Consider the following 13,733-nt stretch of genomic DNA (forward strand, 5'->3'; position numbering starts at 1 on the left):
GTATTATTCTTAGTATGAAGAATAGTATGAAGGAAGAAAAATGCAAATAAGAAACAACGGGGCAACAAGGACAAATATTCTAAAGAAGAATAAGGGGGGGAAATGTAAATAATAGAAGATTACCGTTACAAAATCACTGTTAAAAAAGGGGAGGAGTATATTACTGTGTGTGTATGTGTATTATGATTTGCTTTGTTTTGTTTTGTTGGTTTAAAAAATAAAAAATTAAAAAAAACCATTCTACCATAGTTGCTAGCAAGATGGCTAATCCTGTCATCTCCTGATGTGCAAACCTTCAGAAGACAATTGTCCTACAGTCTCCTTGCATGTAGCAGCTGTTCAGAAGACATGTGGGTAATTTCGTATCCTCTTCTTATGCAGAGAGGTTTCAAAAATCAGACTACTCATTGGTTCTTCAGTTTTCACTTCAGTTGTTGGCTCTGCTTTTGCAGAGATATCTTCAGTTGTCTCCCCTGGAAATCTTTTTTTTTTTAATATTGTGTAGAAGCACGGCCAATGACTCAAATGATAATCAAGAGAACAGAATCCAAATTGTAGATTTATGGAAAGTATGTTGAATATGCATGAAATGAGACAATTTTCTCTGAATGGACAATGATATGGAAACTGAATACCATTTTTTAAAAAAGAAATATTTATGACATACGATATGCAAAAAAAGATCAATTACAATGAAAAATTAAAGAAAAATAGCAATGGAAGGTAATGCATACCTTCACTGGATAATCTATATTAAATGTCTGGCAAAAATATAATGTCCTTGTTTTGACAATCATATTAGAAGAGCAATAAATACTGATGGTCACCAAATTCCAGCAGAATATAATGCTAAAAGAAATATTAAACAATTAAATTTATTAAAATGGTTCTGTACACCTAATAGCAATTATTATAAAATTACTCCCAAGGTTAATATTTTCAGTCTTTCTCTGCATGTGGTAGGAGTTTTAGAAGCAATGATACACCAGTCCATATGTTAAGGCCTGGTATATTAAATTAACTGTTTTCTCTCTGTTTCAGTATTTTTCATAAATAAATCATGCAATATTTACTGTGAACAAATGTTCCTGAATTAATTATCTCCATTTAAACAAACTATTTCCTTTTTGCTGAAACACAGAATAGTTTGCTGTACTACATTTGTGCTATTTAGCTGTGAAAATTCTGCATGTGGATATGTAGACATTTGCAATTTCATGTCAATGTATGAATATAGACGTTGCAACAAACAGAATATAAGAAACTAAAGCTCTGAGAGTCTGGTTAGGTGTAATGGGTGCAGGAAGACGTGCTCGGTCTTCCGGGTTTGATTTTGCCCCACTGGGGACCCAAAAAAGGGTCAAAAGTCACCCTGGAGAAGCGACGAAGAAGAAGGGGATGCTCATTGATCACAAAAGAGTGGCAGCCCCTCCATGTGATCCAAGGAAGCCCTCCAAGCCAGTGGGGGAGAGACTGGCTACACTTCTATAGCCAATCAGGAGCTGCTGACAACTGAAGAAAATAAGCACTAACGAGCAACTCTTGAGCAACGTGGTTGGAACTGGGTGAGGCTATATCCTCTCTTTATGATTTTAAGACTTTTTCCTGGAAAAACTGCCCAAAGCAAAGAATCCCCCCCCCAATGAGAGAGGAAAGGGGAATTTCCACCCCATTCCCTCAGGAAAAGAAAAGCGGTGAACTAATTACTTGGGGGAAAACAAGAAAATTATGTGATTATTTTGGAACCAATACAGATATATAGCTTTGAAATTTGAGGACTAAAAGTATTTTTGAGATTATTTTAGAAAAGAGACTTGAAAAGTTTGTAATATAAGTTTGGATTTAAAAAGCTGGAAGACGGTGCTAATGACATCTAGTGGAGAACTATGGCACCACAATTTATTAAATGAACTTGGCTTGAAGCCCAGGCACAGATAAGACTTTGGTTGTCCTTGGAAACTTTCATTTTTGCAGACTGCAGCTGGGAAAAGGGGGAAAAAACTCTTGGACTGCTTATCTGTGTTGGGGACCCTATTGGACTATAAAGACTACATACAAAAACAAAATGAGTGTTCTATACTTAGCCTTAAATGGTAATAAATCATCTTTAACACCTGTCTTTGAAGCTCCCAGCTCAATATACCAACAAGAAAATGTTAATGAATCTTAGAAATAAATTCTTTCTATGAATTGTTTTATTTCATGATAAGGCAAAAAATAATTTTTATTTCATGATGAGACTAAAAATAACACAAATGAGATAAAAGAACAATTTTCTAATCTAAACTTACAAATCCAGAGTATGACTACAAGGAAGGAACTAGTAACCCGGAAAACAGAAGGAAAATTAGAAGAAACGGATCCAAACATGGAGGACCTAAAGGAAGGAATTAACAGACAGATACAGACAAATGAAAAATTAGAAGATCCAGTGATAACACTGGGAATGGAAAAGATATCTTACTTGTCAAGATCTCAGAACACATTTGAGAATAAGGAAGAAGAGCTGATCAAATGAATGATAAAGCTATTAGGAGAAATGCTGAATATTGACGAACAAGAAATGAAAAAAAAATCTGAAGGAGAAAAATGGAGTCTGTTTAATGAATATAAATGGGTTGAGCATTCTCCCAAAAATACTTCAATCAAATTTTCTTCCTCACTCCAAACAATATATACAAAAACAGAGGAAGAGTTACTTGATGATTCAAATGTACTGACTTCGAAAGTTATTTTGCAAAGGAAAAAAGCTAGAGTAAGACTGAAGAAAATAGAAGTTTTGACCTATTAGATGGGATATTATACTTTTAAACAGATGTTTGAATATGGTTAAGAAAATAGTTAACAGTTAGAAATAAAAGTATTATTACAATTAGAAGGACAGGATTTGTAACTAGAATATTACATTTTGTTATGAGATGGGAAATATGAAAATCCTAAAAGGATTTGAATAAGGGAAGCTTTCGGTTACCCAAATATAATTTATTATGAGAAAATTATGTGATAGAGATACTTTGAACATTAATGGGAAATTAAAATTTTAATAAAAGCAGGAAAAACAGGATATTGATTGAACAAATGGATTTTAAGTGACTCTGGGTGATTTATAAAGGTAAAAATTCAATATAAAAACAATAAGAACCAATAACCCTCCAGAAGTCAATAGGTTGATTTCTGGGGCACTAAGAGAAAAAGTTTGTTTCTATATTTGGCTAAATATTTATATAATATTTATATAAATATTTATATAATATTCCCATGCTAAATATTTATATAATAAAGCAAGATTTACTAGTGGTAGGCTTTATTATTTGATTTATGCTAATTCAATGTCTAACTTCATAACTACAGGTAAAGGAGTGTTGATTAGATTTAAGAAGTTATTTTAGAAATGAACACTAGCAATAGCAATAGCCCTTAGACTTATATACTGCTTCACAGTGCTTTACAGTTCTCTCTAAAAGGTTTACAGAATCAGCATATTGTTCCCCCCCCCCAGCATATTGTCCTCATTTTACCAACCTCAGAAGGATGGAAGGCTGAGTTAACCTTGAGCCAGTCAAGACTGAACTCCTGGCAGTCGACAGAATTAGCCTGCAATACTGCATTCTAACTGCTGCGCCACCACGGGTCTAATGAGATAAAGAACTGTTGAAATGTTAATTGCAGGGATTTCACCTTAATGTTTTTGGTGCTCTCCTAACATGCCCAGAGAACTTATCACAAGAGTCTTACAGAAGTTTAGCATATAGTTGCAGTAGTAGATGTTATTTTCTTCTGCAACTTTGCAGAGTTCCAACTAGTCACTAAATATATCAAAGGCATAAACCTGGCTGAGCCAATGCATTTCTCTTTCAGTAGAAAATGATGGTGACAGTGATTATTTAGGAACATCTGGTAGACATCTAGTAGGACACAGAGTCTCCATCTCTATTTACCAGAGATTCCTTCCTAGAGTTGCTTGTGGTATATTACCCTGACTATACAAAGACAAATCCATGAAGGAAAAAGCTGAAGGTAAAACAACTTCTATTTATACACTTCTCGGAAAAAATATAACATGACATTAGAAAACATCAGCATACAGCATACAGAGGGAAAATAATATAATTCTAAGTCATTGATATTCTTTTAATCATTGTTATTGAGTTGAACAAGCAAATACTGATTCATATGAATTCATAAAACTATCGCAAATGGATTCTTGTTGTTCTAAAATGCTGCAAAATGTGATAAACTTTCACTGAATTATATACTTTAGATCAATTGAAATTATATATTTTTTTTCTAAGTATGAAGCACTATGAATTTAACACATTTTGGCAGTTTAAAAGACTGGATAATAAAACTCCTTCCCCCCCAAAAAAGTAAAAAATAAAAAGTAAAAAATAAAAGTAGCATTAGTTCTGAAGAAACATAAAAGTTTACATTTCACTTTTACCTTACCTGACTAGATTGTGATATGCTACGGAGCTTTTCATTTTCACGTTGCTGAGTCATATTTTCTCCTTCCTTGTTTCTTTCAAGACTCCATCCCATTGCTAACATGGTTTTTAGAGATTCTCTGGCAGGCCATCGATAGATTTCCTTTTCCTTTAAAAAGAATGTTATATTTCATGTAGAAAACAAATCTAAAATATTTTTCCCCAGGAATAAACATGCAAGTTTGCAGTCATCGGATTCTGTCTGTCTTTTAGTCTCTGTCTGTCTGTCTGTTTCTCTCTTTCTCTCTCAGACACACATACACACATTTTGTGTTCCATGAGCCAGAGTTTACTAAAGACCCAGTGGAACATTTGATCAATTCCACATGATCTCAAAGTTGATTTGGAGATATCAGTTCCCATACTGGCTACTGACAATCTTGGGAAATGAATATGTATAACATTCTCTCAAGTTCAAATTCTTTTTCTTTAAAATTCTGCACAAAAGCTTTTATGCATATTTTTATAAGCACAGAAATACAAACATGTTTTTTATGCATTTCCCTTTGGCATATGGATGTTCACAAGATACTTTTAAAAATGTTATGTACTATAATGTAAGCATTTTTGTATGTATTACGGATTTGAAAAATAGACTGCAATATCAAGAAAAATGAAAACTGGAAGATAATTGTATTCTAATTCCAGGAATATGAATTATGTCACTTCACGTTAAAGTATGAACCAAATTAATATCATTGGCAATAGTCATGTCTACTATATATATTTGTTTTCGTAGATTTTCACGGGTATAGGTATGCAGGTCTTGGTGTATTGGGGTCTCTTCCTGTGTAAGATTGAGAGTATCTTGGCGAGTTTTGACAAGGTCCCAGCCTGAAGATGACGAGTGGGACCTCGTCAAAACGTCACCAAGATACTCTCAATCTTACACGGGAAAAGACCCGAATACACCAAGAACTGCATATCTATATATATATATATTTGTTTTCTGAGGTTTTCGCGGGTGTTTGTATGTAGGTCTTTGGTTGTTCGGGTTTTCTCCCGCGTAAAATTGGAAGTGTCTTGGTGACGTTTCGACGAAGTCCCATTCGTCATCTTCAGGCTGGTGTTTTCAGCTTCGTGCTTCGAGGAGCAATGTGTGGTCTTAGCTGTTTCTTTCTTTTAACTGCCAGTGGGGGTAAGAACTGATTGGGTGGGAGCTTGGCTGTGTTCTGATTGGGTGGAGGTGTGTTCTGATTGGTTAGGGGCTTGGCTGTGCTGTGATTGGCTGGGGGGGTTGGCTGTGCTCTGATTGGCTGGGGGGTTGGCTGTGCTCGCTTTTGTTTGTTCTCTCTCTTGCTTTCTGCTGCTTGTTCTCTCTCGCTTTCTGCTGCTTCTTCTCTGTCTCGCTTTCTGCCCGGTGCTCCAAAACCGAAACTTCCTAACTTTATATTGGAAAAACACAGCCAAGCTCCCACCCAATCAGTTCATACCCCCACTGCCAGTTAAAAGGAAGAAACAGCTAAGACCACACATTGCTCCTCGAAGCACGAAGCCGAAAACACCAGCCAGAAGATGACGAATGGGACTTTGTCGAAATGTCGCCAAGACACTTCCAATTTTACGCGGGAGAAAACCCGAACAACCAAAGACCTACATATATATATATATATATATATATATATATATATATATATATATATATTAAAAATTACATTAAAAATTGAAGAATAGCGATTCCTGGGTACATACATTTCAGGAAAAAGGAAAGCGATCACCAGGAAGTAAAACACCAAGGTTTTAATAAATAAAATCAAGCTTTCGATGGCTAACATCTGCCATCATCGTCAGGATACAAGCCAGTCAGTGAGGCTATGCTTATAAGCAGGTTTCCTCACTGACTGGCTTGTATCCTGACGATGATGGCAGATGTTAGCCATCGAAAGCTTGATTTTATTTATTAAAACCTTGGTGTTTTACTTCCTGGTGATCGCTTTCCTTTTTTACTGATATATATATATATATATATATATATATATATATATATATATATATATATATATATATATATATATATGACTGTTTAGAAAACAAGACTTACTAAATTTAAAAAGAATACAAAAATATAGTTTAGTTTATAGTTATAGTTTAGTCAATTAGTCATTTTACATTTTCAGATTTTTATTTCCATTGAAAAATAAATGGAACATTGATGGACATTAATGCAAACTGTATCTAACATTTGCCTGGGAAACACATTTAAATTTATCTTCATTACCTTTTCAGTCAAGGTTTTGAAAGGTCTTATTAAAGGATGTATCTTTGTATTTTCATCAAGTAAAGGAGCATATTTCCATCCACAATTACTCTGGAAATAAATATTCACACTGCATAATTAATTCCAGGAATTAATTGTCTGGAATAGTCATAATGGTCATTAACATACAATGCCTTTTTAATAAGTAGGAAAAGACAAGTGTTTGCTGGCCTGTGCATGACTGGAAAAAAACCCCATAAACTTCTGACGATAATGGCTTCATAGAAAAAGAAGCTCTCATCGGTATTATACAGATCAGATGGGCAGGTAGATAATCTCATTATACATAAAACTGGAAAGCAAAATCATCACACAGGTGGATTGCTAGAAAATTCCATCCCAACATTATCCTTTGATTTATACATTAATAGGTGGGGAGATTCCTATGAATTCCTTCTAATTCCTTCTAATTTCTGAATTAGAAGAACCTGTCCAGTTATAAGCAAACATTATTTTTACTGGCTTAATTGTACTTTCTGGAGTTTGTTCTGTGTTTTCTACATGGCTTACAATAATGAAAAATGACTAATCAAAGCAAGCAAATAGGATGGAAAAGGGACTTGCAAGAGTGACAATTAAGGAGATAGGCTGAAAAACAGGTATGCAACATGGAATTTGTCATTTCTGTACTGGAGGCAAGAGAAGAGAAACAGCACATGATTGCACTTATGACATAGCAACACAGGTGGGCCAGGCAGAAAGGACAAGAATTAATCAGCCATTTAAGGACAATTCAACTCTGCTGTACTTGAAAAATATAAATCCTTTATGTACATGAAAATTCAGAGATCACTCTTTGACGAAAAGAATATTTCAAAGCACTGTATAACTTTACTGAAAGGGCAATTAAGGCAACAATACGAAATTGAGAAAAATAAAACCACAAACTAGATTTTTATTTGAAGAATATCTATATTGATGTGGTGAGAATAGTAATGGAAAGTTGACTTCTTCCTCAGCCCATATTCATTAGAACGCACACAGAGATTTTTACAAACTGTAGACAATTAGAGCAGTCAGTGTGGGTCAAAAACTTTATATAGTCAGGACATTTATTTATTTGTTCATTTATTTATTTAATTTCCCACCTTTACTACTACTACTACTACTACTACTACTACTACTACTACTACCAATAATAATAATGGTGATGATGGTAATAATAATAATAATAATACTATATACTAATATTCAGCTCTGGGAAGAATGGGGGTGGGTTGGGAGGGACTGGGAGGGGTTTTTATTGTAAAATTGTAAAAATTTATAATAAATAATAATAATAATAATAATAATAATAATAATAATAATAATAATAATAATAATAATAATAATAATAATAATAGTTGGAAGGGACCTTGGAGATCATCTAGTCCAACTCCCTGCTCAGGCAGGAAACTCTATACCATTTCAGACAAATGGCTGTCCAGTTTCTTCTTTAAAACTTCCAGTGTTGGAGCAGGGTGCCAAACATACCTAATATTTCTTCTTCCTCCTACTTCCTCCACAACAACAACCTTGTGAGGTGGGTTAGGCTGAGAGAGAGAATGACTGGCACAAGGTCACCTGACTGGCTGTCATGCCTAAAGTGGGATAGAACTCATGTTTCCTGGTTTCTAGCCTGATGCCTTAAACACTAGACCAGGGGTGTCAAATTGGTGGCCCACGGGCTGGCTGCGTCATGCAGAAGCCGTGTCCACCCCAATTGCTGGCAATGGCAAAACTGTCCTGACACGTTGCGTGATGTCATGTGACGTCGCAAGTTTGACATGTCTGCACTAGACCAAACTGATTCTATAGCAACCACAATACAATTGTTTCCCCTCCTCCTTGGGCAAATGCATATTAATGTGGTTGGATTAATGACAAAAGGGATCTTGAGTTATGTCAATGCTCTGTTAACCAATAACACGGGTTAAAAAACAAAAAAGTTTCAGAATTTAGAAGGTTCTGTATCTATCTGGTCATGTTTAAAATATTCAATCTGTTAATCCAGGGGTCTTCAAACTTGGCAACTTTAAGACTTGTGGACTTGTGGAATTCTGTGAGTTGAAGTCCATAAGTCTTAAATTTGTCAAGTTTCAAGACCACTGTGTTAATCTATTTTTGTCTTTCATTTTAAAGAACAATGCACCAAACAACAAACAAGTTTTTAAGTCAAAAAGAAGTCAAAACCAATCTATTGTCCCTGAAGGTCCTTTCTGTGGCCATTGGAATGCTGAAAATTAAAATCCAGTTCTCTGTCATGTTGAGGTGTTAAATAGATGAATAATGCAAGTTTTTGAATAGACCAGCATATTTTTGAAAGCCAAAATGCCCAACCCTACTCATACATGTACAATGGCTCATCCTCCCTATAGTCCCATGGTGGCGAACCTACGGCATGTGTGCCAGACTGGGCACGCAGAGCCCTTTCTGTCAGCCCACATGCCAGAGGGATGCTTCCCTCCTCCTCTCCACGTGTGCCTGACTAGTGGGAACTGGAGAGGGCAGGGAAACCGAATTCAGCAGTGCTCTCGCAGGAACAGCTGCAAGAGCTGGGTGGGGAGAGGGGAACCAGTATAAAAACAGGTTTTAGTGGGAGTGCAGCTAGAGAGCGAGTGAGTGAGCAGATGGATTTTGAAAGCGATGGTAGGCATGAGTTTAGAGAAGACAAGTAGGACGTGGCGTCCATTTACACGCTTTGTAGAAGGCTAGCGGGAGAAGGAGGACATGTGAGTTTCGATTTTGGAGAAAGGGAGAGAGAGAGAGGAAGGAAGGAGGGGAGGGAGAAGGAAGGAAGGAAGGAAGGAAGGAAGGAAGGAAGGAAGGAAGGAAGGAAGGAAGGAAGGAAGGAAGGAAGGAAGGCCAGGCCCACCAATGCTGCTGGGCAGATCTGCGGCCAGACTTGCCCAGGTGATGCCGAAGCCAGCCAGCCCTTCTGTGGGAGCATGAGTAGGAGAGTGGCTAACCCTGAGCACCTGCCAGCCTCCCTTTGGGCTCCCTCGGCCTCTCCCCCCCTCCAGGCTCAGATTCCCCCATGGGCAGATTCCCCCCTGGCCAGCCCTCCATCCTCCTTGGCAGTGACATGTGACCACCAGTGCTGCAACGACAGCTTCCCTGCCCCAGCTGGTCCATGATCCCACCTGCTGGGCAGGGAATCAGTGGATCATGCCACCATGTGCCCCCATGTTGCCCACTCTGGGATCCTCTCCTTTCTCAGCCTTTGTCTGGAAGCTCCCACCCCTCTCCCCTTCGGGTGCATTGGACCGATCAAATTTCCGCAGCTGTGAAGGGGGAAGGCAGGTTGCCGCCACAGTCATTCTTCGCTCCGGGCATCCCAAGTGCAGCTGGCGCACCACCCGACCAAGGCCGAAGCCAGTGTCATCACGGTCGTCTGAGGGTCAGCCTCTTTCTGCACACCAATTTCCCTCCCCAATATATGGGCCGGGTACACTGCCTCATGGGCAGTGGCACCTGGGCAACGTGCGGGGCTGGGCAAGAGGTGGGGGCAACCTAATGGACCTGCATGAGCTGCTGCTGGTGGCGGCCTGAGGCATTGGGTGTGCCAGGGGAACAGGCTCAACATGCAGGTCAAGGGCAAGATCTCCGAGGGGGCCAAGGAGAGGACCAGCAGCGACCTGCTCTCCAACCGCAAGCAAAAACAGATGGGATGGAGTAGGCGTATCCTATTCATGCAGCTCCCCCCTCCCCTATTCTGCATCATTCAGCTCCCCCCTCCCCTATTCTGCCTGCTGTTGGAGGGCTGGCCTGGTATTTGCAGCGGGCTACAGAGCCCCAGAGTGCACTGGTCAAGGGGCCAGCAGGCTGTGGCTGCTGAAAACACCATTGGCCCCCCTGCCTCACTTTCCCTTGCCCCGAGGCAATAGTACCCCTGCCCTGCCCCCACCTCACCTTATCTCACAGGATGAGCCTCCTGCCCACTGCCCCATCTCCAGAAACTCCCTGGATCTCCCCCAACCCTGCCCATCAAGCATCCCTCCCCATGAGGAACATCGAGGTGGCTACGCCCACCCCAGCCATGCCCGTTTGCCATGCCCACTGAAGCCACACCCACCCTGCCACACCCACCCAATGGGCCATGCCCACCCAGCATCCGGCGATAAATAAGTGAGTTTTGGATTGCAGTTTGGGCACTCGGTCTCTAAAAGGTTTGCCATCACTGCTATAGTCCTTAGTCCTTCCTTCTTCCAAATGTGGTGCAAATTTGACTTCTATTTCCCATCCCTGCTCTTAAGTCATCTAATTATTTAAAAATTGCATGTAAGTCAAAATTGCTTCCAACTGCTATAATTGAAATGCATATGTTCTAATGCAGGGGTCTTCAAACTTGGCACGCTGGCTGAGGAATTCTGGGAGTTGAAGTCCACACGTCATAGAAGGGCCAAGTTTGAAGACCCCTATTCTAAGATAATGACAATTTATAATAAGGTTCAAAGTTGTCAGGAAACCCACAGGTATGAGGAAGGAAAAAAAAGACTGTGGAAAGACATTGCTAGAAACATATGCTGTGCTATAGTCTCAGAGCCATGGATACAAATTGAATACATTTCTAAAATTCATTTTGAGTGGTGGCTGTTCTTTTCTGGCAATTGTTAGAACTATAATAATTCATACCTTGTCACAAGCCCATTTTTCATGAGTATGTTCAGCATATTTGTTGACAATAAACTCCAACTTTTCAGGGAGTATAAAACTAATAATCAAAAAAGAAGAATAAATTATATTTAACTTATTTCAGTTCATACCATTCTTTTCCAAAACAAACATAACAAACTATACAAATGAATATATGAGAAGGAAAGCTTAAATCATGTTGCCTTCACTAAATATTTGAAACTATGTTTTGTCATTACAATTCTGTTTACAATTTATTATCTATCTATCTATCTATCTATCTATCTATCTATCTATCTATCTATCTATCTATCTATCTATCTATCTATCTATCTACCTACCTACCTACCTACCTACCTACCTACCTACCTACCTACCTAACTACCTATCTATCTATCTATCTATCTATCTATCTATCTATCTATCTATCTATCTATCTATCTATCTATCTATCTATCTATCTATCTAATAGATTTATATGGCTGTCTAACAAAGTGGACAAAGTGCAATACCCACCTTTTGGAACATCTTACCCTCTAAAGCAGAGGTGGGGAACAATGGCCCCTTTATGACTTGTGGACTTTAACTCCCAGAATTCTTAAGCCAGCATGGGTGGCTCAAAAATTCTGGGAGTTGAAGTCCCCAAGTCATAAAAGGGCCATAGTTCCCCACCCTTGCAGTCTAAGGCAGGGGTGTCAAACTGCCGGTCCACGGGCCGGATGCATCATGCTGAAACCACACCGACCCCATTGCCAGCAATGGAAAAAAGTTGCGATACGTTGCAACATGTCACGTGACATTGCGAGTTTGACACCCCTGGTTTAAGGTAATATCTTCCCCCCACCCTCCTTTCCTTCCGCAAGAGCCTAAAGACCTGGCTCTGCTGTTTGGCCTGGGGACCAAATGGGGCAGTTTCACACTGGAGTGACTAGTGGATTGATGGCACACTTCCCCTCCATCCTCCCTTGCACTCTGCTATCCACCCAGCCGTATTTTTGTTTATCAAATCGATGTATTTTTATTGTGTTCTTTTTCATTGTTTATTTTATTTTATTTCTGTTTACACTCTTTTCATTTTCTTCCTTTTTATTATTATAGGCTGTCTAGAGTAGCCCCATGGTGAGACAGGGGCCAAATAAATTTAACAAATAATAATAAATCTAACAAATAAAGTGACTCCAGGCATCTTGCAGCATTAAAAACTTTGTAGTAGTATAAATTTGATTAATAAATATGTGACTAAGTATTAATATTAATTCCTAGTTATTTAGTGTGACTTACATTAAGAAGCTGGAAGATAAATGTTTTTAATCTGCATTTTGCAATTACTATTCTATTCCAGATTAAAGGTTGACCAAATGGTGGTGATCTAGAGTCCTCCAAATTTTTTGAATTACCGTCTACAAACCCTTGCCTTTGGGCATTCTAGTAGGGACTGATAGGAGTTGGACTCCAAATAATAGTCTTGTCTTACTCTAGATTTATATTTCTACCATAATCATCACCCATCAGTTGATCAGTTAGTACACATACATCAGAGGAAAAACAGAATGAACACAACTCAGTGGATGTTACATTCTTTTAATAAATCAGTGTATTTCTTAGCAGTACTAAATAACAAAATAAGAATTCCTTTTAAAAGTAAAGATGTTATGACTCACTTCAGCGTGCTGATAGGTTTGGGATCAAAATTTCCTTCAGCATCCACTGACATCTGCTTTTCTAAAAATGAGGTAATTCGAGTGTCTAAATAATCTGGTGGCAAAGCACCAGCTATTGCACTTAAACAAGGCAAGGCCATTCGGAAGAGCTCTGGATCATACTTCTGCAGGAGAGATAGGAACTGGTTGGAAAGTCCAATAAAAAAACATGCAAAGTGTTAGTTAAGGCAAAAAAGTCCTGAAGAAGCAGCATTGGTAGATGCTGACAGTAAATGGAGAAGCACTTTTTAGAAAAGAAAGAAAAATAAGAATGCCTGTGCATGTCTCTCTGTCTGTTACAATAGGTTGAATCAGACAAAACCTCTTCTGTTACAATCTTCTGCAGGTGAGTGAAACATGGGTGTGTTAGCTTTTCCTATCAATCTAAGGTACTACGCTGACTACATGTGTAGTTACACAATATTGTTTTCAACCTCTAATGAAAGGCCAAAATAAAGACAGTAGAAAATTGTATGCTTGTGTAGGAGAAGCATCTGATCTAACAATGCCCTGCGTGTATTTGACATAATAAAGGAAAAGTGCTATTATCTAACTTCTTATTAAATCACTATGTTCTCATAGATTGTGTATGTGATATAAACAGGACAATTTTTTGCTAGGTATATTTGTTTTCAGCTTATATTGGTGTATGTGTATTCAAGCAATGCCTTTTAATTT

General features: G+C 38.3%; 1 protein-coding gene across 24 annotated transcripts in view; it reads right to left on the bottom strand.

Annotated features, from left to right (window-relative positions):
* Positions 1-13,733, bottom strand: part of RYR3 (ryanodine receptor 3) — a 301,080-nt gene that overhangs the window by 103,046 nt on the left and 184,301 nt on the right. For 16 of the 24 annotated variants that reach the window (XR_005556461.1, XM_039341587.1, XM_039341582.1 and 13 more), the window contains 4 exons: positions 13,017-13,198; positions 11,356-11,434; positions 6,703-6,792; positions 4,447-4,593 (listed from right to left, as the gene is read on the bottom strand). Coding sequence is in view for 23 of the 24 variants with exons in the window: in XM_039341587.1 (XP_039197521.1) it covers positions 4,447-4,593; positions 6,703-6,792; positions 11,356-11,434; positions 13,017-13,198 (498 nt within the window). In the remaining variant the exon portion in view is untranslated. The remainder of the gene's footprint in view (positions 1-4,446; positions 4,594-6,702; positions 6,793-11,355; positions 11,435-13,016; positions 13,199-13,733) is intronic. The other 8 variants (XM_039341606.1, XM_039341605.1, XM_039341604.1 and 5 more) reach the window with 2 other exon arrangements.

The sequence above is a fragment of the Crotalus tigris genome, unplaced genomic scaffold, assembly GCF_016545835.1.
Source record: "Crotalus tigris isolate CLP2741 ecotype Arizona unplaced genomic scaffold, ASM1654583v1 scf7180000017771.5222438, whole genome shotgun sequence".
Lineage (NCBI taxonomy): Eukaryota > Metazoa > Chordata > Lepidosauria > Squamata > Viperidae > Crotalus > Crotalus tigris.